This window comes from Pezoporus wallicus, unplaced genomic scaffold (assembly GCF_028554395.1).
Source record: "Pezoporus wallicus isolate ANWC-B61680 ecotype Strahan unplaced genomic scaffold, APGP_CSIRO_Pwel_v1 contig_8542, whole genome shotgun sequence".
Classification (NCBI taxonomy): Eukaryota; Metazoa; Chordata; class Aves; order Psittaciformes; family Psittacidae; genus Pezoporus; species Pezoporus wallicus.
The window spans coordinates 2,167,181-2,190,631 of NW_026640148.1; the positions used below are offsets into that span (position 1 = coordinate 2,167,181).

The 23,451-nt window shown below is 53.1% G+C and overlaps 2 protein-coding genes across 2 annotated transcripts; one reads left to right on the forward strand and one right to left on the reverse strand.

The window, feature by feature from the left end:
* Positions 1-4,184: 4,184 nt before the first annotated feature.
* On the reverse strand, positions 4,185-5,891 carry LOC130603747 (putative uncharacterized protein ENSP00000383309). Its single transcript, XM_057417751.1, has 2 exons — positions 5,820-5,891; positions 4,185-5,210 (listed from the first exon to the last, which is right to left on the reverse strand). The coding sequence occupies exons 1-2, from the start codon at positions 5,889-5,891 to the stop codon at positions 4,185-4,187; spliced, it is 1,098 nt and encodes a 365-aa protein (XP_057273734.1).
* RAB7A (RAB7A, member RAS oncogene family) lies at positions 4,560-22,223 on the forward strand. Its single transcript, XM_057417651.1, has 6 exons — positions 4,560-4,637; positions 17,879-17,939; positions 18,978-19,104; positions 19,866-20,084; positions 20,618-20,746; positions 20,886-22,223. Exons 2-6 carry the CDS (start codon positions 17,887-17,889, stop codon positions 20,979-20,981), a joined length of 624 nt encoding a protein of 207 aa, XP_057273634.1. The 5' UTR covers positions 4,560-4,637; positions 17,879-17,886; the 3' UTR covers positions 20,982-22,223.
* The last annotated feature ends 1,228 nt before the right edge of the window (positions 22,224-23,451 follow it).

Genomic DNA, 23,451 nt, shown 5'->3' on the forward strand with positions numbered 1-23,451 from the left:
GGGTAAGCACAGAGCTGTGGGGTGCATCCCACCCCATGGCCAGCAGCATGCGGGGGGGCTGTCCCTGCCTGCCTGGCCAGGGCCATGGGATGTCCCCTGCAGGGCACTGACTCAGAGCAATGGAGAGATTTGGATCCCAGGGGGTGAGCTGGCTCCTAAGGGGAGGCACCAGCTCTGCCACCTCCCCGCTCACAGCTCAGCAGTGCCTTTGTGCCTGTTGGGCAGGGGAAGGTGTTAGGAGAGCCCCGAGCCACATCTGTGCTCATGTCTCTGTGTGGGGGGCTGAGGGGACATGGGAGGATCAGGCTCTGCAGCACTGGTGTGGGGCTCGGGCTCCACCGCCTGCATTTAGACCCTTTATCAGTTGTTTGATGTTCACCCTCCAGCAGCAGCATTTATCAGCAAGTGCAGGCGCTGGGAATCCCTCACATTATGTGCAATGTCCTCTGTACCTCAGCAGAGATGGGACTGGAGATCTGCCATGAGATAATGTGATTGCAGCTGCTTCCTATGGCTGGTATCTGGTGATCAAGTCCTGTGTGGAGCTAGCTTTCTGCTTTCACGTGCTGATGCTGTATGACTGAAGTCAGCTGAGGCTTGCCAAGGTGAGCGCATCAGTAAATTACTGGGGTGGTATTTGTACTGCAGGCAGGGATTAGGGGAGAAGGTAGGCAAAAGACCATGGGTGTGCTCCTGCCAGTGGGGATGCAGACGTGGTCGTGCAACAGCAGAACATCTCCCATGAGCAGAATGCCAGTGGAAGCAGGGTCAATCTGCTATAGACAAGATAAATCAACGGAGGACAAAGCTTGGAGTACTGAAGCAAGATAGTGTGCGTTTACTTCATTCCAGTTCCCCTTTCGTTCTATTATTAAGTTAGATCATTAGAATGGTGCTTTGAGGAAGCTGCTCTGGGAAGCCAGAGGTGACAAGAGGGAAGTGTGGCATCACTGAGAGAGGAGAGCTCTACACAGGGCTCTCCAGAGCTGTACCAGCACTGGGCTGTGGCTGCATCCTCCTGGGCACAGAGAAAGGTGCCAGGGCTGTGCCCAGTGGTGAGGAGGACGAGCTGCAGGACCCAGGGGGCTGAAATGTCCTGGGCAAGTGTCAGAGGAAGGAGCAAGCTCTCCCCAAGCTGCAGTGCCACAGGCAGGAGGTGGGGACCATTCCCAACCCAGGAACCATCAGGTGTTCTTGTGTCCCATTCACTCTTCCATAGAATGGACTAGAAGAAAGGGAGAGTCCTTTTTGGTGCAAGGACAAAAGCCAAGGGGTTGTGTGAGACATCGTGTTTTATTGTCTCCAATTGGATCAGAGAGGTCAGTAAACAGAGATTAGCTGTCACTAGGGAAGGAAATCAAAGCAGGAGACATCCTTACTTCCTGGTTCAGAGGGATGAGTGCAGGAAATAGGGCTTTCTGCACTGGTGAATGTCATTAGACCTGTCACTTGCTCACCGTGCTAAGGTCCCTCAAGGCCAGAGAATGGATTTCTTCAGAGCAGTGTTAGTGTTGGGAATGACTTGCCTTGGTTTTCAAATGGATCCATTTTCATGGGGTTTGGTATCATCAGGAAGGGGTCAGATGAGGAATCCCATTTTCCTGACCAGCTCCTGACACAGAGCTCCGAGCCACCCGCAGCACTAGCTCTGCCTTCCCCAGGCACATGTTTACTCTGGTGGGGAGGTATTTGTGTGTCCATGGGGCCGGGCAAGAGCCAAAGCTCGGTCCTTCCCTTTGCCACTTTCTCACCACTGCCTTTCTCCTTCCATCCTGCCCCTGCGATTGCAGCTCCATCTGTGCCAGGAGACAGGAGTCCTGCTGGAGAGCAAGGACCTCTGTGGCCATTGCTCCTCCCCAGAGCCAGGATCCAGTGCTGTGTCTGAGACCAGGCTGTGTTCCCACCCAGGAGCCAGAACAGCCACTGCATGGCACAGCTGCTGGTCATGCCAAGAGAGGTACCAGGTGTGAGGTTACCTCCTGTGCAGGGATGGAGGGGGTGGTGTGGGATTGCTCTGCAGGAGGGAAGGGGGAATTTCACCCACAGTTTTTACTGCTTTTCATATTGTGCAAAGAGAAAGAAGAAAAGAAACCTTTAAGAAAAGCACGCTGGAGAATGCTCTGTGATTCACCAGTAATGTCTGCTCAGAACAGCCCAGCACTGGGGTCTCCTGTCAATGGAAATGGAACTGTGCTCTGCCCACCACTGCTGATGTGATGTGCCCACAGTCCCAGCGCTGAGCTGATACTTTCCTCCCCATCCAGAGGAATCGTGTGTTCGGGAGAGTTTTCTCCATCATTTCACTAACCAAAGCCTTTCCTATTTCGTCCAGCCCATGTTTTAACTGGGACCAGGTTCTTCTGCAGCTCTTTGCATCTAATGGGGCACCTTAAAAGCACTAATGAACGAGATGTCCCAGGCTCCGCTCTGCTGTGGGGTGTTTGGTAATAGTGACACAGTCCTGCAGGTGGGGAAATGAAGGCACCAAAGTGGCCATGAACTTGCTGTGTCACAGGAGAGCTCAGCAGCCCCGGCTGCCCCGCTGGGCAAGCAGTGATGGCATTACCACCACACTTGCTTTCACACCATTGATCTCCAGCTGCTCTGCCATGAACCCAAACCTGCAGCGCCTCGCCCAGGTGAGCGTTCCCGTTTCCGGGTGACACACAGCACCCTGGCACCCTGCACAGGAGCTGAGCCCTTTGCCTAATGATGTATGGCACATCCGCCTGGTGACAGAGCAAAGGTCTGAGGGCAAACCAGCCCGTCCCTTAGCGAGCCACAGCGGTGTGCTGCGTACTGCTCACCAGGGACTTGTTTTAATGTAGCTGTAAGCGGCTTTGGTCCTTTTCTCTCTCCAATTAGCTCTAAAAATCCTTTTATCCTTGGTTGCTTTCCTGAGCTCACTAAAGCCACAACTCACTGCCTGGGATCAACGCAAGGCAATGCTCAAGTGACTGCTGGATGGTAAAATGAACTTGCTGCCAGGGTCCTATATGAGACAAGGAGGCATAAAAGCACAATGTAATCAGTTCTAAGTAACCTTAAGTTTGATGGCTTTGTAATGGAAAATAACTGTGGTGCTTGAAGGTAGTTGACATAGTTTCAGGTCCTTAGGACCTTAGTACGAAAAGTGTATGAAAAGCAGAATAGAAAAACCGGACCTGGGGATGGGGAGTATGTGGGACTAGCAGATGTCCAGGATGGGCACAGTTAAACTAACTGATAAGTAGGAGGACGGGATGATTGCTATGTTTGTGGTGTTAATGAACCCGTTAAGGTGGTGTAAACATCTACTGGGGAGTATCCGGGACTAGCAGATGTCCAGGATGGGAGCAGTTAAACTGATTAAGTAGAAGGACAGGATGATTGCCATGTCTGTATGTTAATTAAGCTGGTGCTTCAAAGACTGCCAGAAGTTATGAAGATTGTTGGGAGAAGTAAACGACCCTTAAAGACCACCATTTTTTTTGTATGCATGTGGGAGACTTTCTGGAAGATTACATAATTCATGTGTAGCCTCATATATAAGGATGGCCTGTATAGCAATACAGCGACACACTTAGGAGCTATCCCCCGTGTCTCCTGGCGCCGCAATAGGGAATAAATGCTTGTGAACTTGAAAACTTTGTTGGCGAGTTTGTTCATGGAGTTTTCTCCAAGTCACCTTGTACCTCAGGGTGGCTGTCATCACATGGGTTAAGGTGCCGGAGAGTTCATACGGACCCATTTTACCTGCCTGTGCATTGATCTTGGAATGGGCAATAGCCAAATTAACCAACCCTTTAACTGTATCTAATGGTTGTACTTTATTTTTTCCCTGACAAATGCCGTTGCTGTCACCTCACTCCAGATCAAAGATGCAAATAAAGAGATCCCATAGCACAGGTTTGTGCCCTTGTGTCCCCATCCTCTATGTCATAGCATCCCAGACTGGTTTGTGTTGACGGCACCTTAAAGCTCCTTCAGCCCCAAACCCTGCCACGGGCAGGGACCCCTTCCACTGGAGTGTGGAAGCCCCTGTGTCCAACCTGGCCTTGAACACTGCCAGGGATGGGGCAGCCACAGCTTCTCTGGGCACCCTGTGCCAGCGCCTCAGCACCCTCACAGGGAAGAGCTTCTGCCTAAGAGCTCATCTCAGTCTCCCCTCTTTCAACGGGTAGATAGAAAGTCTATCGGCCCCTTCAGGCACTGGAGCTACTCAAAGGTCTCCAGGCGCCCCAGCCACCTCTAAACCCAAGGGGTGTGAACGTTCCTCCCGGGGGCAGCCGCAGGGCAGGCACTCCGAGAGGCTGGTCCCTCCTGCCCGCCCCCGGCACTGTGCGGGCAGCCCCGCAGGAGCCCCGGCTCCGCTGCGGGCTGAGCTGGACCCGGCCCCACTGAGCCCCCGGTGCCAGCACCGGGTGCGGCCTCAGCCATACAAGATGGCGGCGCCAAACCGGCGACCACCTGACCCTCCACCTCCTCCGCTGCCCGCCGGGCGGCGCGCTGACGTTACGGGCGGCGGGCGGGCCCCGTGATCGGAAGTTGTCGGGGGGAGGCGGAAGTGAAAGCGGGGAGGCGGCGGCGGGGCCCATTAAAGCGGACGGAGGGGAGCGGGCAGCGGGTCTGCGCGGGCGCCGCGGCACACGCACCGGGTGAGACCTGCGCGGCGCCGAGGTCCTGCGCGACAGCGGGCGGCCTGGGGCGCGGGATGTTGGCGGCTCGAGCGCCGAGCGCCACTCGGGCCCCTCCCTGCGGCCTTGGGGGGGGTGGGGGTGCGGTGCGGAGCGGGCGGCTGCCGCCGGGACCCTCCGCGAGGTGGTGTGGGGAGAAGGCGGCGTGGCGCTGGCTCTGTGCGCCGGCTGCGTGCGCCTGGGGCCTGTGCGCCGGGCCGCGGCGGCGCTTCGCTGTGTCTCTGTCGGCAGCCGAGCCGAGCTTGGCCTGGCGCGGAGCTCCCCCCGGCACAATGCAGCGGGCCGCGGGGGTCTCCTGGGGAAGGTTCCTCCGCGCAGCCCCTTGGGGCCCGCGGCCCTTCCCGAGGTGAGGGTTTCTTGAGGCTTGTGTGGAAGCCTCGTCTTTGGTTTCGAGCGGCCCCAGCGGTGCTTGCAGTGGGGACAGCGCGTTGGCTGCGACGTGCGGGGCCGCTGCGGCCTCCTCTGGTGGGTGAAGGTGCTTCGGGCCAGGCGGTGCCCGCAGGTGGCCCGAGCGGCGGGGTGGGGGATGCGGTGCTGTTGGGGGGGGTGGGTGTCGTTAAGATGAGCCGGCGGCGCTGGGAGCGATGAATGTGACAAAACAGGCGCTGGGGAGCCTGGCAGTTATTGCGAAAGTCGCTCTCAGTGTGTGTAAAGCCTGAGTCAGTTCTGAGAAGTGTTGGAGTGGATGTTGGAAGTGCTTTGGGTTGTGAGTGTATAATGAGGGAAATTAAATGATAGCTGTGTTATTAGTCTGCAGGTATATATAGACTAATAAATATGGAAATACATAATTGTTGCATTGAGGACAACTGCAATGTTTTCTCTGTAAATAGAGGGGTTATTTTAGTAGTAAAACAGCTCTAAAAAGCCTGCCTTAATCTACAGGGAGGTAACTTCAGCCTCCAAATGAGTTTGTCTTACCTGGCACCCCCAAAACCCTTTCACTCGGAGCTGGAATTCTGTGTATTATCTCCCTGAAAACCAAGCTCACCAGCTGATATGAAGAGCTGTTGTGATACGGCCATAAGAGGGGTTTATGTGTAAACTGAGAACACATGGCAGAAGGAAGGCCTCCAATTGCAGGCAAGCTGTTCTTTGTTTGATAGGTGCCAGCATGGAAGCCTTAGAGCTTCGAACACTTACCAGTGGCCAGTGCCTTGCACAGTGTGTGTCCCGCTGGGGAAGTGGGGAGCTCCCCTTAGGAGGGTGGTCCATGGTTATGGACCTCTGTTGGGCTGGCTGGGCCTGAAGGCTGCGGTGGTACCAGCCCTGTGTGCTCCCGGTGGAGCCGGGCTGCTGGAATCCCTGTTCCCTGCTCTCAGTAGCTGTGGTTGAGGTTAAAGTGGGTGGAGTCATTTGAATATTCCTTGTTAAATAAGCGAGGCCTCCTTGGTGCACTTGGGAAGAACGAGTGTATTTGTGTCTTCCCCCCCTTCCCCTTGTGACTCCCAACAGCTGACCCAACACATGACTTGACCTCCATGGACTAATGAGTAGACCCACCATGCCTGGCCTGAGCCCTCACAATCCAAAGCAGCTCTAATGCTGCTCCTTCCACTGCTGCCTTCCCCCCCCCCCTTTTTTTTTTTTTTGGTGCTGTTATGTTACTACTCCACTCCTGGTGTTGAAAAGCCATAAGGTGGGGTTAATCTGACCCCTCAGAAAGGGAAACTTTTGAATCCAATAGTGGCTTCTTGCTCTCAACATACAGGGAGAAGTATAACTGGTAGGATGCAAGGCAGCAGCAGCAATTAAATTTTCTTCTTCCTTGTGATGTCACACAATGGTCCATGGCCTCAAGTACCTTACTAATTACAGAATGGCTTGTGTTGAAGGGACCTTAAAGCTTCTCCAGCTCCAACCCCTGCCACAGGCAGGGGCCCCTTCCACTAGAGCAACTTGCTCCAAGCCCTGTGTCCAACCTGGCCTTGAACACTGCCAGGGATGGGGCAGCCACAGCTTCTCTGGGCACCCTGTGCCAGCGCCTCAGCACCCTCACAGAGAAGAGCTTCTGCCTAAGAGCTCATCTCAGCCTCCCCTCTGGCAGGTTAAACCCATTCCCCTTGGCCTGTCCCTACAGACCCTTCTCCAAAGCCCCTCTCCAGGTTTCCTGGAGCCCCTTTAGGCACTGGAGCTGCTCTAAGGTCTCCCCTTAAGGAGCCTTCTCCAGGTTGACCCAGCCCAGCTCTCAGCCTGGCTCCAGAGCAGAGCTGCTCCAGGCAAGAGGTGCTCCAGCTTCAATTTCTGCAGCGCCCTCTTAAAGGCCCAGTTGTAAGGCTCTCCTGTTGGAAGGTCATGTGAGTTACCTGTTGGAGCAAATCTCTGGCAAAGCTTGTCCTTGAGGAACCATGACAATTACAATCAAACCATCTGTGCTACACTATAAATAACTTTGTCTCCAACATGTATGGGATTTTGGGCTGACTTCTCTCTGAAAATGAGACTACTTTATGCGGAATCTAACATTTGGCTGTAAACAAAATGGCTTGTGCTTGATTAGGGTGTGTTTTAAATGCTGCAGTGTGAGGTGGTGTCTGGCGAGCCTGGGGTTGGGAGCATGGGATGTGGAATAGGGTGCTTGGACGTTTGTGTTCTCTAGAAGTGGTGGATGTGTGGGCACATAGATACGTACTGGTGGCTGTCCCTGCTGCTCTAATATAGCAATTTCTTCAGTATCAGAAATAAACTGAGCATTTGGTGAGTATGGACCCTTCGGCTTGCATGCTGCTAGTGCTCCCTAATGGCTGCTGGGCTTCCCTCAGCTGTGACCTGAGCTGCTCTAAAGTCTTTGTTACTAGAGCCTGAGGGACAAAGGTACCCCTGCAGAACTGTAGTGATTTAAAGCTTGCTGCCTTGATGGAAGGGAGTCTGGGTAACACCGTCCCTAAGTGCTCAGCCTGAGCACTACCACCTTGTAGCTGTTGTCTGACAGCAGCCCCGCACCCTCCAGATGCTGGAGTGCTCCATCCTTGCACAGTGCTGCTTTGATAATTGCAGGCTAATTGCCCAATGAGTTGGAGCTCAGTTGCTTTCCCCTTCAGCTTCCCAAAATGATCCCTCGGAGCTGGTGTGTAACAGCCTGCCCTCGGCCGTGCCTCACGTGTGCAGTGGGTTGTGGGGGCAGAAGGGTCACTTTCTGCGGTGTCAATCCGGAGGTGATGGCGTGGGTGCTTAGTGCAGTGGGCAGTGCTCACACACCAGTTCCGCAGCTCAGGGCTCTACTGAAGAGCGTTTCCTTTTAAGTGCCCCTTGTCAGGAGCTCCCGGCCGAGCCCAAGGTCAGGGCTGCACACGGGAGCAGCACCGGAGGGATCCCTGGCTCCTGCCGCGCTCCCCGCTCCCGTGCTGGGCTCGCAGCGCCGAGCCCGGCTGCGCTGCGGCGGCCTCCACCGCGCTGGGAGGTGCGCCCGGGTGGGTGATGTCATTGTTGCTGCTCCGAGCCTGCTCCTCCTCCGTGCCGGCAGCGAGCCTCGGCCGCGGTGTCAGCCCCGCCGCTGCCTCCCGGTCAGTGACAGGGAAGCGAGCTCCTCAAGGCCGCTGAGCGGGTTGATTTACTACTGCTCCCCAACAGCCTTGGCGCCTGCTCCCGAGGCTGTTTCAGAGGGCAGTGAGGCTTCCCTCCCACCTCAGATGCAGCACACGCCTCCTGAAGTGGGGGCTTGTGGCACAGGTTGGGATTTTGTGTGGTTGAAAGGCACTTGAGTGATTTGCTTTTGCCTCTCTACTTAAATTTCAGCACAAGGTGACTAACTCTACCTAACTATCTAACTGTACTTGCATGAGCTTAAAGCAGAAATTCTTAAATCCATCAGGTCTTTATATTGTCAGTTAAGAAAACAGCATTTCTCTGGAGTCTGTCCTCTATGGCTGCACACTGGCCGTTTGGCAGACAGGCTGGGCTGGTGGAGTGGTGGAGCAAAGCAGAGGCAGGCAGCCTTCAAGGCTCTCTGGAGCTGCTGGGGCTGCCAGTTTATCTGAGCCCTTGATGTCTCTCCAGCTGGGAAGCAGCATCCTCTTGAGAGTAACCTGCTTGGTGCTTGCCTCCCTAGAGTGGGCTGGGTCACTTGGCTCTGTAACCTGCTCTTCCTCTCAGCTCCCAGACATGGATCATGGTATCTGAAGTCCATACCAGTACAGTACCTGAAGCATGAGCAGCAAGCTGGTTGTAACCGAGGCATGTCCAGGCCTTATTCCTTTCCCCCTCAACAAGAAGATGCAGTTTACCACTCTCTGAAGCTCACTTAGTCCTGTCCTTGTGGAGCTTCATCGGAACAGCTGAGCTGGTAAAGTACTGATGCAGGATCTGTGCAAGAGGTATGAGGGCATGAAGCATGAGTCTGAAACTGAGTATCCTCAGTAGGAATTCCTTGCTAGACACTGACTCAGCTGTCATGGCAAGCTACCTGTTACATTCCCATCCTGGGACTGAAATACTGGTCCTTCCTGCTCTGCAGACTCCATTAGCATAGTAAGAGGCATTGAGTGTGTGGGATCAGGAGTTGTGCTCCCAGAGCAGGGATTAGTTCTTAGATTGCAGCCTGTCCCTAGAGGAAGCCTCCATTCTAAAGACTCATTCCTGAGAACAGGACCTCCTGGAAGGGATGTAAGGCGTTTTTGCCATCAGTGTTAGTCTTTTACTACTTCTCCATGTCTGCTTGTCTGGTGATAGATTGCCCATCAGTATTTGTTCTGTCCCTTCTATCAAGCTCCTGGTGTTGAGGGAGATAAAATGCTCTCTCATTTGGATCTTGGGTGTGAGGTACAGGGTCTGGCAGGGCTCCTGGGGGCTATTGCTTGACTTGAAAGCATGAACCTTGGTCAAAGTCTCCCTTCAGTCCCTTGTTTCCTGCCCAGCCTCTGAGAAGGCAGCAGCCAGGAGCAGATAAACAAGGCTTGCTTACCAGTGACAAGGTGTAAGAGCTGTGCTTTGCTTACACCTGCAGGGGTTATCTAATGACTCCTATCTGTGCTTCTGAAACTGAAAGCATGACAGGAATGTGTGAAACCTTGGGAAGCTGTAGACAAAACTAGAAATTAATCTCAAAGTACTTGAAAAACACAGTCAGATCTCGTAAAGATCTGACAACTTTCCTGTTTCTTTGGGGCTTGGCTAACTTGTGAAGTTTGGAATTGGTCAGCCTTGAATTCTGGGCACGAAGATTGAAACCCATCTGCTCCTGGCACTGTGCTTGGTTTGTAGGCAGGAATGGGCAATGGTGTTCAGTGGGGTGGCCTGACCTGAGGGCTGGGCTAGTGGTGGTCACATTAGGCTACTCAACTGCTGGGTGGCTCTGCGGGTTGGTGCCTGGGTGCCAGGAGGCTGGTACATGACTGTGTAACCCAGGCTGTATGGGCACTCAGCATGTCCTGTTAGTGTAAGGTTTGTCTTGCTTGAGTTGAGGAGATGCACCTTTATTCTCTACATATCCATCATCATGACACAAAATGCCAACCCAATTCCTGTTCCTTATGGCATATAGTCATTTGGGCAGATAAGGCTGCAGTACAGGTGCTGTGAATGTGAGGAGTGGTCTCTGGGGTTGTAGTGATTGGGGAAGAAATGCCCCCACTCATTTTACTCTCCTATAGCAATCATTAGTTAAGGACATAGGGATGTGTGTTTAGTCTCACCACTTAAATGTTCTTGTTTGGGCTGATTTAGAACCTCTGGCTGTTGCTTTTCCAGCTCTTCACCTATTTCTCAGGCCTTATTGACAGGAGGAAGGCCCATATTGACTTGAGAGAAGACATCTGGTCCTCTTGTTGCAGCCTTCCTTATCTTGAGTCCTTGTAGCCTTGTCCATGACTGTCTTTATACACAATGAAATAGTTGTTCAATTCAGTATCAGTTCCCCCCCTTTGGAAGTAATTTGCTATTTCCCTGATTACTTCCACAAGTGTTTTGCTGTTCCCCTCTTTGCACATCCTATACAGACGCTAACTATTAAAATCAGTGTTATTAATTGGGTATCAGAGGCATGGCAACATGGAAGCTATCCTGGTAGAGCTGAAGTGCTTTGCGTAGGCAAGGCCCTTAGTCAAGACACATGGCTTGTTGCCTGGAGTCTCCCAGCAGCCAGCAATGTGCTCAGCTCTCCTCCCACATCCTGAGATTGTCTCCCCCAGGGCAGAATAGGGGAAGTTGAGCTTGCTCTGATCAAGGGGGAGGGGTGTTAAAGTAAGCATGCCTGTGCTTGTAGCAGCTTCATCCTTGGGGAAAATCAGCTGGGAACCACCTGAGATCCTGCAGGGATTTACAGAGGAACCGCTTCCTCCTGGGAGGCAAGGGCACAGCAGGACTGAGTCTTGAATGACAGCATGAGCCTCCAAAAGGAGGGTAGCTGCAGATCTCCAGATACTTGCTATCAGCCTGTTAGGGCTCTGTGTGTGTCTGCCCATTCCTGGGAGGAGGGTACCCTGTGGTATCGGGGGCTTCAGCTGCTGGAGGGTTTGGTGGACTAAAGCTCCATGACTGGGAACATCCAGCTTTCTGTGAGGCTTCTGGGTTTGGCTTTCCCACAGAGATGCCTTCCTATAACCTGATGGCTTCTCCTTCAGCAGCCCTGGCTTTGTCTGGGAATCCTGCTCTTATGTGTGTCATCAGCTCCGAGGACCTTCCTGCACCCAGATCTAGTCTCCAAGTACCTGCTGTGGAGATGACGGTGATTGTCCTCAAGATGGTGAGGAGCAAAGTGATCCATCCGGGATGGTGATCTAGCATCACAAGGGACACTTACTGCACTCCCCTCCCTTTGGCTCAGGGTGTTTGTCACCTGAAGAGCGTACATATGCTGCTGCAGTCTTGGGCTGAGCAGCAGTCAGGGCAAAGCAGCGTTCTTGTAGCTAGCAAGAAATGATCTCCAGACCTTTCCCACTGCTCTAAGCATACTGGTGGTCTGACTAACCATGCAGAGGTACATCTGCCTTGGTACTGAAAGCAGATGCATTTCTGTGCTTGTTTTGCTCCCACTTTCAAACCATGTCAGATCAGCATGATATCACCTCAAGAGGAGGTGGCTGCTGTGATATCTGAACCGGCAGAGATCAGGTTCTGAGCTTTACACCTTCCTGGATGTCGGGTGGGGACTGGCCCTGCATAGTTCAACATTCTCTAGGGTAGAGTCGCAATTCAGCCAGCTCTGACCTGGAGGAATGCTGGGAGGTGCAACAGGGCTGTGCATCAGTGAGGCTGTGACTGAAGAGCTTGCTTTGGGAACCTGGGCTGTAAGCCTGCCTAATCCTTTGTGTCGGTGCCTCAGGAATGCAGCGCTCCAAATCGCAGCCCTGGGAGCCCTGAGAGAGCTGAGCTGGGAGCTCAGGCAGGGAGACCCCTGCTCACATGCATGTCCTGTGATTCCACTGCAGCCGTGGCTCCTGCCAGCACCATTGCCTGTGCCTTCCCTGTGTCACCTGGGCCCTTTGGCACACTAGCTATTGTTGTATATTCTTCCAGGGAGCTCTTTGAGCCCTTGTCCACAGCAGGGATGCATCCTAGAGCCTCCGGCTGGTGATTGATGGTGTGTTTGAGGTAAGCTAAAACCTCGTTGCCATCAAAAGGAGCATCTCCCCCAGCAGTGGCTCTGCAGCTTCCTTGATCACACCGAGAGCCTTTTGTGCTCACAACTGTTCCAAAGCTTTTGCTTTCCAGCTGGGTTTCCTTCATGCTGCCTCATCATTCTCCTTTTAGCACTGCACTGTCTCAAGAGCACGTTACCCAGGAGCAGAGAGTGTGTGTGTGTGTGTGTGTGTGGTGGGCCTGGTGTCATCTCCACCCGGTAGCGAGCTCACTAACCACGTCAGCTGGCTGCTGGCACTGTGTCACACCAGCTTGGGTCTGGTGCTCATGCTGAAGCAGCCACTGAACTGAACTGGCAGCATGTGGTTGAGCTGCTGGCTGATTCCTGAGCTTCATTTGGTCCTAGAGCAGCCCCTCTGGCACTGGAGGCTTCAACTCCACCCTCGCAAGGAGGTGGAAACTTACTGCAGACAGCTGTAGTCTAAAAAGCCGATTCCTTTGGGATACTGAAACATGCTTTAAGCTTCTATTTTGATCTGAGCCGTGTCAGTTGCGAGTGAGCATCTAAAGCTCTAGGCTGTTCTCCAAGAAGGTAAAGCTTTTGGCTTAAAGCTCTGGGGTGGGAGGCACTGGATGTACCTACACCTGACAACTTGCAGTAGCAGGTTTTACACAGGGTATTGCAAATCAGCTCATAGCTGAGGTGGTTCCTGCCTCATGGGGAAGGCACCGAGTGATGCTGAAGCTGCAGGCAGCAGCAGGAGCTCACTGATCCTCCTGAGGAGGGAAGGATGAGCCCTGCTCGGGCTCTTGGCTGGGCACCAGCAGGAGGGAATGTGTTGGTTAGAACAGCAGCATGAGTGCGTGGGGAGGAAGGACGTGGAAAGCACTTTGAGATGGCACTGCTAGAGCAGCAGCTCCAGCACACCCTTCTGCGGAGCTGTCACAGAGGGTCTTGCCAGCTGCTTCTGGTGTGGGCTTTGCTTTGACTCTGCTCTGTGGTGCTTCAGTGGGGCCTGGAAGCACCTCTCATCATCCTCTGGCTGCAGGGAGTGGAGGAGCCCGTTTCCCTAAAACACAGACCACTGACAGCAGTTCTTGTGAGTTGTCAGCTCAAATGGCAGGATGCTCCTGATCTGCTTCTTAGGCCCAAAGCCAGCACATGTCCCCAGTGAGTGTGAGGCTTCCCTAGCTGGGGTCCTCCAGCCAGCTGGGAAAGCTGAGCTGTTGCTGGAGCCGCTGTGGGAGCGGAGGAAGGCATTGTCCTGCTGGTGCAGCCCTGTCAGTGCAGGGCAGCGTGCTGCTGAAACTGTGTGTGTGTCTGGAGCAGTCGGTGAGAGGATGCTATGTGCTTGTTCAGCTTGTAGAGCTCTCCGGTTTGGTAAGGAGTCAAAAATAATCAAAGGCAGGTTTATTTCTAGCTTCTCCTTTAAAGGCAGCCTGGCCCCTCTGAAGCCATGTTCATGTGAAAGTACCAGCCCTGCTGATGGTCCTCTGGCTGCTGCTCCCCTCTTTCCCACCTGAAAGGACAGGGCTCTGCTCTGTGGGCTCTCGCATCATGCAGGAGGATGCAAGTAGGGGATGTCCAGCTCCACCTTGAGCTCCTGCTGCAGTTGGAGGCTGAGGCTTCAACACAGGGTGCTGGGCACTTGGGCAGTGCAAATGGGAATCTGTGATCCTAGTCAGCTCATGGTGATCACAGCCTCTGCCCTTCCTTGGGATGAGGTGTTTTCAGGGGAGCTGGGTTGGAGCAAATGCATGTGTCCACTCAAAGCCTCAGCTCAACTTGGCTTGCTGAATCATGGCAGGGTACTGTGTGACCGTGGGGCAAGTGAGATGTGCCCATCAGGTCATCCTATATTAGGGTAAGTGTCCAGTGGCCTCTCACTTGAGTACCCACAGGTCTGAGCACCCACCCCCCTGAGGTGCCAAACGTGCGGGGGAACTTGCTGCTTTGGGGAAGGAACTGGTTTAATTGGACTGAGCTGGGCCTGAATCATTCTTCCAGCTTCAGTTTCCTTGAAGAAATGCAGAACCATTGGAAGGGGGAGGATAAAAATAGCGCTTTGGTGTAGCACAGAGCCTGAGTGTTTTGCAGCCTCCCCCATGCCAGAGAACAGTGAGCAGATGTGGTGCTTCTGTGGGAAACACAGAGAGCTGCGTTTTGGGACAGAAAGTTCTCCCCGTGTTCAAGCATGGCTCTTTGCTCAGGCTGTCACCAGTGGGGTACTGCTCTGTCCTCGTCGGCTTTCTCATGACTGGGGGTTGTTGCTAAGGGGTCCTGTAATGTAGTGAAGTGAATGCTCTGTTTATCCACAGCACCCAGAGCAGACCTGCAGTGCTCCGCATCCAAATGTGCCTTCTCGTGCAACACCTCCTTACCCTTGTGCTGCCTGCTGGGCCAGGGGAGCAGAGCGGGGTGTCCTGTGTGCCACAGGGAGTTCAGCTCTGCTTGGGGCTTGCTTACCTACTGCTCTGTGCCCTGTCAGCCTTCTCTGAATACCCTGCAAAGCACACAAGGTGAGAGGTGCAGCCTTGCTTCGGTGCTCAGCTGGTTTCTAGCAGAGGATGTAGGTGGCATCTGGTAGATGTAGGAGCAGAGAGGTCCTGGTCAAGTGTCCCCAGTTCCTCAAGCCCCTGCATAAACACACTTTGGTCCTTGGTTAAGATTGTGACTTGAGCTATTCAATTGCAAAGCTGCAAGAGCAAGGACTGCTCCAGCAGGTTCCAGGCTGCTGCCTGGGGGAGCTGTTGGCCTCCATGGAGGTGAGATTCCCCCCAAGGCTGGCTACTGTCACACTAAAATTGCCCATCAGCAACTTCCCAGGGTGTTCCTGTGTTAAAGGCTAGCTCATCTCAGAGACCTGGTGGGCCATCAGTGCACCCTCCTGTTCTTCTTTGCTTGTACCAATGTAAATATGTTTGCATTGTGACCTGACAAACGTTCACATCCCTGAGGAATCCTTACCCATCCATTTCTGCTTTGAGTTAAAGCAGCTGACCTAATACAGCAAGTGAAAGGGTAGTTGCACTGTACTTTGAAACAACAAGGGAGAAGCTAATGAGATTTGGCATAGGCTTTATTTTCTCTTCTTCTGGGGAGCTGTAGCAATATGGAGCTTCATGGGACAGTTTGGCTCTTCCTTTTGGATCAGTAATCCAGTAACACTTTGGGGCTCAGGTATTAGGGGTTTCCCCTTGCTGCTCCAGGGTGGGCATGAGCATGCTGTCCCAGGTTTAGTCTTATGAGGGTCAGCCTAGTGTTAATGGCTTGCTGGCTTAGAGGGATGGGCAGTAAACATTGAGTGGAAGAGCTCCTCTTGTGTGTCAGAGGCAGCTGTGTCATTCCCTTGGCACCAGCTAAGCCAGGAGGAGGAATGATGCTGACTGGTGTCCTCGTTGATGGGAAGGTTCTGCTGGCTCCGGAGCAGAGTGGGCTGTGTCTGAGCTCCAGGAGATTTCACACAGTGTAAACCAGAACCGATGTCTTGGATCCCATCTTAACAAACAGGTTTTTCTCCATGGTATCTATGCAGGAGGAAGCGTTTGCTCTGGGGCTGGCTGTGGCCCTGAGTGAGCACACTGCCATCTGAAGGGCTTGTGGGCTGCTGCAGGATGCTGCTCTGGAGGAGTCATCCCGAGTGTAAACCAAGACAGGCTGCATGTAGAATGCAGAATAGTCCTGGGTGCACTGACTCAGCACTATCAGTTTTCATCTCGATTCAAGCTGAGCTTCTCTTAGCATGGGGAGCCCTGCACAGCTCAGCTTAGCTCAGTAGTGTTTCTTACAGGTGTGACTGGAGAAACTGCTTGTGTGCACTAACTGTTCCTCCAGGCATTCAAACCTGCTCTGCGAGCTAAAGCTGTGCGCTCCTTGGGCTCTAAAGCGGCATTGATCAAGACTAATAGAGCAGTGGTGAGGATCCCTGGGCCGTGTCCACTGCTGGCCCCTGCAGGACTGGAGTTCCTCCGGGCCCAAAACAAATGCCGAGCTGAGGCAGCTCCTCCTGTGCCATGGCTCATATCCGTTGCATCACCGGGGTGGAAGCTCAGTGTCTCACCTGAGCAGTGTTGCTGAGCTGTCAATAGCCCTTCATGCCCATGGGGTGGGTCAGCAATGACAAGAGGCAGTGTCAGCTCTGACTCTGCTTCCTCCCTTTTCAGGTGCCTGCTCACCTGAGTGGCTTCCCAGGTAATGAGACTTGACACAGCAGTTCCTCCCTTCACAGAGGGACTTGAGGCTGTATTGAACTTTGGTGCTAAGCATGCAGTGTGAGTTAGTGTTGTAACTTAGGGCTCTGCAAATCCCTCCCTGAGCAGGAGAACTGATGCCAGCGTGTCCAAAGCTGCTTGGAATACCAGGAACCAGTGAGCTGCAGCAGCCAGTGGCAAGTGATACTGTAAACACATGGAGAAAATAGAAACAGCATGTGCTGAGCTCTGGAACAGTTACCTCAGGGTGAGTTGTTTTCCTCTGTCCTGAGGAGAACAGGGAACTCTCACGCTGGACCTGAACCTGAATCACAATTCAGTGCACACAGATGTGTTTAGGCTGTTTCAAAGCTCTGTTCTCTTGCTGCTTGCTCCATCTGAGCTGATTGTGCTGCAGAAGTCTCTGGCTTGGCTGTCACAAGTGTCACTTGTGCTGCGTGCCTTGAAAACACAGGAGGTGCAGTCTGCTTGAAGGAGCTTACAGGGTCTGTTCTCTCCATAGCCATAGAGGAGACGAGCTGTGGAGTAGGGGGGGTCTTGGCGAGAGCAGAAGCAGATTAAATGGGGATTATCAGGGCAGTGACCACTTTGAGCTGGCTCTAGCTTGGCCAGGTCCAGGCCTGGTCCAGGGGGATCAGTGAACCTTGGGAAGGAGGTGTTCCTGCCTGTTCTGTGCAGACTCTCTGGTGTCTGTTAACACCTACTAAAGGACAGTGTGAGCAGCACCTCATGGTCTAACAGCAATAGATGGACTTGTGAGGTTTGTCTCTGTGTCCTGACCTGCCCTCCACCGGAGCTGAGGTGGCAGCAGCTCACTTCTTATGCTCTCAGCAAAGCCTCAGCACCTGGTAGCACTTGTAGTTCAGGTGGGTCTGTGTGGTTGTGTGACCACTTCAACCAGTGTGTCCTTGGGCCTCAATGCTTTCACAAAGCACAGCTGCCACTGAAAGCTGCTGCTTCTCAGCTGAACCTGGAAGGTGGAGGAAGCCCCTGGTTTTCCTCTTTTTCTACTAGGAAACTACTGAACAACACAAAAAAGCTTTGAGTGTGGCATTAGCTACATCTCTGCTTACTTCTCACTTAGTAGCCTGTAAGAACTGGCCTGTGTTGGGAGCTGGTGTGTGTTATTTACTGCTCTACCTCCAGCAAAGCTAAGGGAGGTGGCTTAGGCTGGTAAACCCCCACAACAGCCTGGAAATGGGGTCCAAGCTACGCTTGGTGCTGCAAAGGACGAGTGCTTGGCTCACCTCCCTGTTGGTATTCAGTTGCTGCTACTGGCTGGACATGGCCTTGCCTATGAAATGGACAAACACATGGTTAGTGCCCAAGTGTAGCCTTGAATTGATGAGTGTGGCTTCAGGAGCTGCTGGTTCCTGGCTGGGAATTGGATTTCTCAGTCTGTGAACCTGGTGCTGTCTGCCTGGAGGAGTGATGTGCTGATGGTGTCTGATGGGACCTTTCTGCTTCCTTTCCAGTGTAAAAGATGACTTCTAGGAAGAAAGTGTTACTGAAAGTCATCATCCTTGGGGACTCCGGGTAAGTGGAGGAGCCTTTAGCCTGCCAGTCTGCATCCAGCTCTTGACGGGAGAGCTGGGATGTGCTGTTAGAGACCGGCAGTGCCTGTGGGAGAGATTGCACAGTCCCAAGTAGCTGTGTTATCTTACAGCTTTAAGACCTCGGCACTGCCCTCTGTCCTGATTGTGTCCCTGCAGTTTAACAGCTTGAAGTCCTGCCACAATATTAAAGGCAGGGGCAAACCTCTCCAGCAGCAGAAGTGGATAGCAGATAGAATAGCCTTGCTGCAGGGAGCATGTGGGGGGTTGGAAGGAGCATTTCCCTTAAAGGAGAAGCAAACCAAAACTGTTATCAGCAATCTCCAAACCCTGCCTCTGTCACACACAGTTTATACAGAGCCATCTGCTCAGCTCCTGTGTGACCTGGCCCCTTGGAGCGAGCAGCTTTGTTGTGTGCTTTGAGCAGGGAGGCTGCTCCCTGTTGTAGGTTACTGGCTGTGCTGGCTGCAACCTGACTCCATGACGTGAGGCTTATTTATACCCCTGAGCCCGGCAGGCTGCTGATCAGAGGGTGTTTCTCAGCCAGAGAGGGGAGCTGGGCCTGGACACTGGCCCTGTGGGGGATCTGCACCTCTGGCTGCCTGGCAGGTGTGTATTGAGCTGCTCCCAGCTGAGATCCTGTTCCTCCACCTCCTCCTTCTGCAGAGGGTGCAGGTTTCTGGTGGGTTTCTCTGGGGTGCTTCATCTTCTTCCAAAACTGCCCCCATGATCATGATGTGATGTGACCCTTGGTAAGGAGCACATGTTATGATGGGCAACAAGGTTTCTCAAGGTGCTAATCCTTTGTGTCTTTAGGGAGCTAATGCTCTTACTCGGCACGTAGCCTCAGTATCTATTGCTGTAAAAGCCCCTTCTTAGAGAGGTGGGTGTGTTTCCCCTGCCTGAAGGGCCAGGAGGCTGTGGTGGAAGGCAGGGGACACAGGGCTGTTCCATTTGGGGTGGTTAATTCAGGCACTATTGAAGGAGCAGCCTGCATTGTCTCTTTTGTCTTTCTGTACAGGGTGGGAAAGACCTCACTCATGAACCAGTATGTGAACAAGAAATTCAGTAACCAGTACAAGGCCACGATAGGTGCAGATTTCCTCACAAAAGAGGTGATGGTGGATGACAGGCTAGTGACAATGCAGGTAAGGAGAGACCCTGCTCCCTGCTGCAGGGGTGCCTGGCTGCATAGACTACTATGCTACCCCAGTGCAGCCCCAAGCAATGCAGTGGTCAGTGTACAGGGTGTGGATCTTGTTTGCACTGAACTCTTCCGGGCATCCCTACAGATCTGTGCATGGGCTGAACAAGGGAAAGCAAAGATCAGCTTGGCCTCAGCTGAGAGCAGCTTTGCCAGGCCTAGTTTAAAAGAGCAGCATTTGATACTGTCCATAAACTAGATCTTGTTAGAGAAATTCACTTCCCTGGTGGAAGGGGCTGGGAAAGGACTGCTTAGATCAGCTACTCATGGTGCTCTGAGTCCTATGGATATAGTGGTCAACCTGCAAGTCTGCTTATGTCTCTAGTATCTAAGCTTTCACCTCTCTGGTGAGACTGACTGCAAGGCAGCAGAAGTCCTGTCGCAGCCACCAGAGGAGTGTTTGAGCTGTGCTGGTGCCCAAGTGCCCCCCAGCACTGCAGGCAGGTCCCCTGCTAGCCCTGATACCTGTGTCCTGCTTGGCCCAAGCTAGGTTATTCACCTTGCTGAGGCTGGGCACAAAAAGGGTGTTAAACACCTATCTTTAGAATGGTGCTTCTGGTTCTTGGTCCTTAGTGCCTCCAGGAGCTTGTCTCTGGCTAGCTGGGGGCTGTAGGTGCCTGGTGGGGAGGTTTGCAGTGACTGCTCTAACTGTGCACTGACTGTGTCAGAGCGGAGCTGGTTTATCTGCCCTGTCTTTCACTCCAGATCTGGGATACAGCAGGCCAAGAGCGATTTCAGTCTCTGGGAGTTGCCTTCTACAGGGGAGCAGACTGCTGCGTGCTGGTGTTCGATGTCACGGCCCCCAACACCTTCAAAACCCTCGACAGCTGGAGGGACGAGTTCCTCATCCAGGCCAGCCCGAGGGATCCCGAGAACTTTCCTTTTGTTGTGCTGGGAAACAAGATTGACCTAGAAAACAGACAAGTGAGTGCTGGGGCTGAGGGGCCTCCTCTGAGGAAGGTGCTGAAGCGGGAGACCTGGCAGGAGCTCTGGGGGTTAGCTGAGGAATGGGAGGTCCCTGAGTGTGGTTCAGCTGCTCTGTAGCACCAGGGAAGTTCCTGCTGCCTGGAGAGGTCAATCCATGTGTGCAGCACGCTCCTGCCTGCTGCTGGAAGGATTGCAGCAGCTTCCTGGGTAGCAGCAAGGGCCAGGAGCTCATTCCCTTCTCCTCCAGAAGGGTTGAGAAACCCCTATGGGAGCAAGTCCCTGCTCTGGGCATACAGGAGCAGTCTGTGCCCTGTGGCCTTCCTCAGGTGTCGTGCTCCTTTATCATGGGGCTCAATGTGTCTGGTGGTGGGCAGCAGTTTCCTGTGCTCTGTATCAAGGCTGTAGTTCTGATGAGGCCAGAACTGCTGCCTCAGCTCAGGTTGGGTATGAAGGGGCTCTGGCCTTGCCCTGGGAATAAACACCCTTTCCTGCAGAGCTGAAGGTGATGATGCTGCTCTCTGTCCACCCAGGTCACCACAAAACGGGCACAAGCCTGGTGCTACAGTAAAAACAACATCCCCTACTTTGAAACCAGTGCCAAGGAGGCCATCAATGTGGAACAGGCTTTCCAGACGATTGCACGAAACGCACTTAAACAGGTACTGAGGGGGCCGGTGGGTGCCCTGTGCTGGTCCTGCCCACTGAGCTCCGCTGCTTACCAGCGGCTTTCCCAGCTCCATGCATGCCAGGAGCTGCCTGCAGAGCCGTGACACCGACTCCTCTCTTCTCTCCCATTAGGAAACCGAAGTGGAGCTTTACAACGAATTCCCCGAACCCATCAAACTAGACAAGAACGACCGAGTGAAGGCTTCTGCAGAGAGCTGCAGCTGCTGAGGGGAGAGGCAGGGGTTGAGCACAGTCCTTCACAAACGAATATCACACTTAGGCCTTCAAACACACAGCCCCTCTCCTGTGTTTAAAACGAAATTAAAGGTATCTCCATCTCCAGCTGCCAAACCCCCCCCCATCTCCCATGAGCATCTTTGAGCCCTGCACCCCAGAGCTCACTCCCCACACATCCCATCACACTTCATGGTAACAGACCTTTCTCTTAGTTTAAAATGGAAACTCTTATGTATGTTTGGAACTGAATTGAATTCCAGGTGTCCAAGGGAGAGAAACTGTTTACAGGTAATCTGTGTAACAAGTTCATACATTTTTAAGTGTCTGGTGTTTTCCCCTGTGAAGGCTGCAGCTGGAAAGGCTGGTTACCTGTAGTTCATCGCAAGCTCAGCACTCAGTCCAACTAGGTTGAGTTTTGTATGTATCTCTGTTAATGCTTGTTACTTTTAACTAATCAGATCTTTTTACAGTATCCATGTATTATGTAATGCTTCTTTAGGAGAAATCTTATAGTACATGTTAATATATGCAACCAATTAAAAATGTATAAATTAGTGTAAAATTCCTGAATTTACATGGTCAAGTACTGAAACACAGATTGGGTAGGAAGTGAGGAGGGCACTTGGGAACTGCAGCGTGGTGGTAACACATGGTCCAGAGAGGCAGTGTTCTGTACAGCTGAGCTAGGGGAAGCCTCCTTGGCCTGAGGCTGGGAGGGCTTCATCTCCTGGAAAATCTGTCTGGCTTCCTTGTATCCAAATGGTCAGATTTGCAGAACAGCGTTGATGTGCACACTGGATTATTGGATTTCAAATTAAATACAGCTATGAAACGACCTCATTTGTTCACTCCCCGACTGCTTAACTCCTAACATCCTGGAGCGAGTGTGGGAAGGGGCTGGAGCTGAGGTGTCGCGGGGGCTCTGGGTGCTGTGGGTGAAGCACTCTCCCACCGGTGCTGTGGTAGCTGTTTCTTGATGAATGACCTGGACACTGAATCTTCCCTTTCTTCTTACTGACTGCTAATCTGGATTTTTGGTATGGAAAAACTTGGCAATCTAGTCCCTTTCCTCTTCCTTTCTTCCTGGTATTTGTTCTTGCGTTTGTAGCTTGCTTAAATGGAGCCCTTCTACCTGTTTTCCAGAGGTCTACATTCTAGTACGTAGGCTGAGCTCTTATGTAAAGAGACAAACATGATGCCAATAAACTTAACAAGAACAAACCTTCTTGGTTACTCCTGTTTCTGACTCTCTTTTTTTCCTCCACTAACATGCCTCTTTCCTCTGTCTCGCCACCATTTCAGCATCCCAGTGCCTGCTAATGGAAGGATGTTTGTGCTTCCTCCTTGCTATAAAGTCTGTGGCTTCCAGATGCAGTTCTTGCTCCCCTCCTCTTGGACGGTTGAGGAGCAGGCTGGGCCCTTCCTGGCTCAGCAGTTAAGGAAGAAGCAAGGCCTTGGCTATCCGAGAGCCAGGTAAGGACCTTTCCTTGGTCCAGCCAAGTCAGGGTTAAGCCTTTAGTTTCTAGATGCTGGGCATGCCCCTCTCTTTGCACTTAGGCTGAGCTCACTGCTCCTGTGCCTGCAGGAAGATGGAAAACAGAAATGAGGCCAGTTATTTCAAGAGCCTGCTCACAGTCTTTGTGCTCTATGTTCTATTTTATGGCTTTGTCCCATCACACTTCTCTCACTTGACTGGGCTTTTGCTGCTCCCATCAGTTTCAAATCACTGCTCTGCCGTGGCAATGCATGCTGGTGCCATTCTGTTCCTCTGCATCAGTTTGAAAGGCTCAGACCTTCTGCCCTTCTCCATCTAAAGCATTTGCTGTCGATACAGCCCCACTGTGCAGCATACTGAGTTGGGGAGGAATAACTGATGTTTACCTCCTGCTTTGGCTGGATAAGCTGCCCTGGCTCTTGGTCCCTGCAGCGTGCTTAAAATCACTCCTAGTATCACTGGCCCCTCATGGCTTTTACTTCAGTGCTGACCTCTGTGCAATGGTGTGTACGTGCAGGGGTGCTGTGCTGTGGGGCACAGCGTGGCGGAGGCCTGGCCCTGAGCTGTCCCCAGCCTGCAGCAGCTGCTGGGTTGGTTCTGCTCCTTGCCCATGTCCTGACCAGGCAAAGGGGAGAGACGTGAGGATGGAGCTGCTGCCGTGAGGGCAGGGACCGGTTCCTCACCCCACAGCAAGGGCAACAGCTACAACCCCCGGCTCGTGGGTGAAGCTGGTGCAACTATTGAGGCCGTGGCTGGGCAGCAACCGAGGCCTTGGAGCTGGTTGGGATGCAGCTCTCTTGTGTGAGATGCTGGGGCACATGCGGAAGCTGTGGAATCACAACCACGTCTGTGCTGCAGGGCTGGGGGTAGCATCAAAACCTGGCGCGTGGGAAACAGCACGGAGATGTGGAGGTGGGAAAGCTGGGAGCAGGCTTCAGCCATGGTACCCGGGTGGGTTTGGGGGCC

Bases quoted from the DNA above. Each gene is read 5' to 3' on its own strand.
- RAB7A (XM_057417651.1), top strand. From the start codon at position 17,887: ATGACTTCTAGGAAGAAAGTGTTACTGAAAGTCATCATCCTTGGGGAC. The intron at 19,105-19,865 runs GTAAGGAGAGAC...CTTTCACTCCAG, and splicing joins ACAGGCTAGTGACAATGCAG to ATCTGGGATACAGCAGGCCA. The intron at 20,747-20,885 runs GTACTGAGGGGG...CTCTCCCATTAG, and splicing joins CACGAAACGCACTTAAACAG to GAAACCGAAGTGGAGCTTTA.
- LOC130603747 (XM_057417751.1), bottom strand. From the start codon at position 5,891: ATGGACCACCCTCCTAAGGGGAGCTCCCCACTTCCCCAGCGGGACACA. The intron at 5,211-5,819 runs GTAAGTGTTCGA...CCCCCCCAACAG, and splicing joins GTGCAAGGCACTGGCCACTG to CACCGCATCCCCCACCCCGC.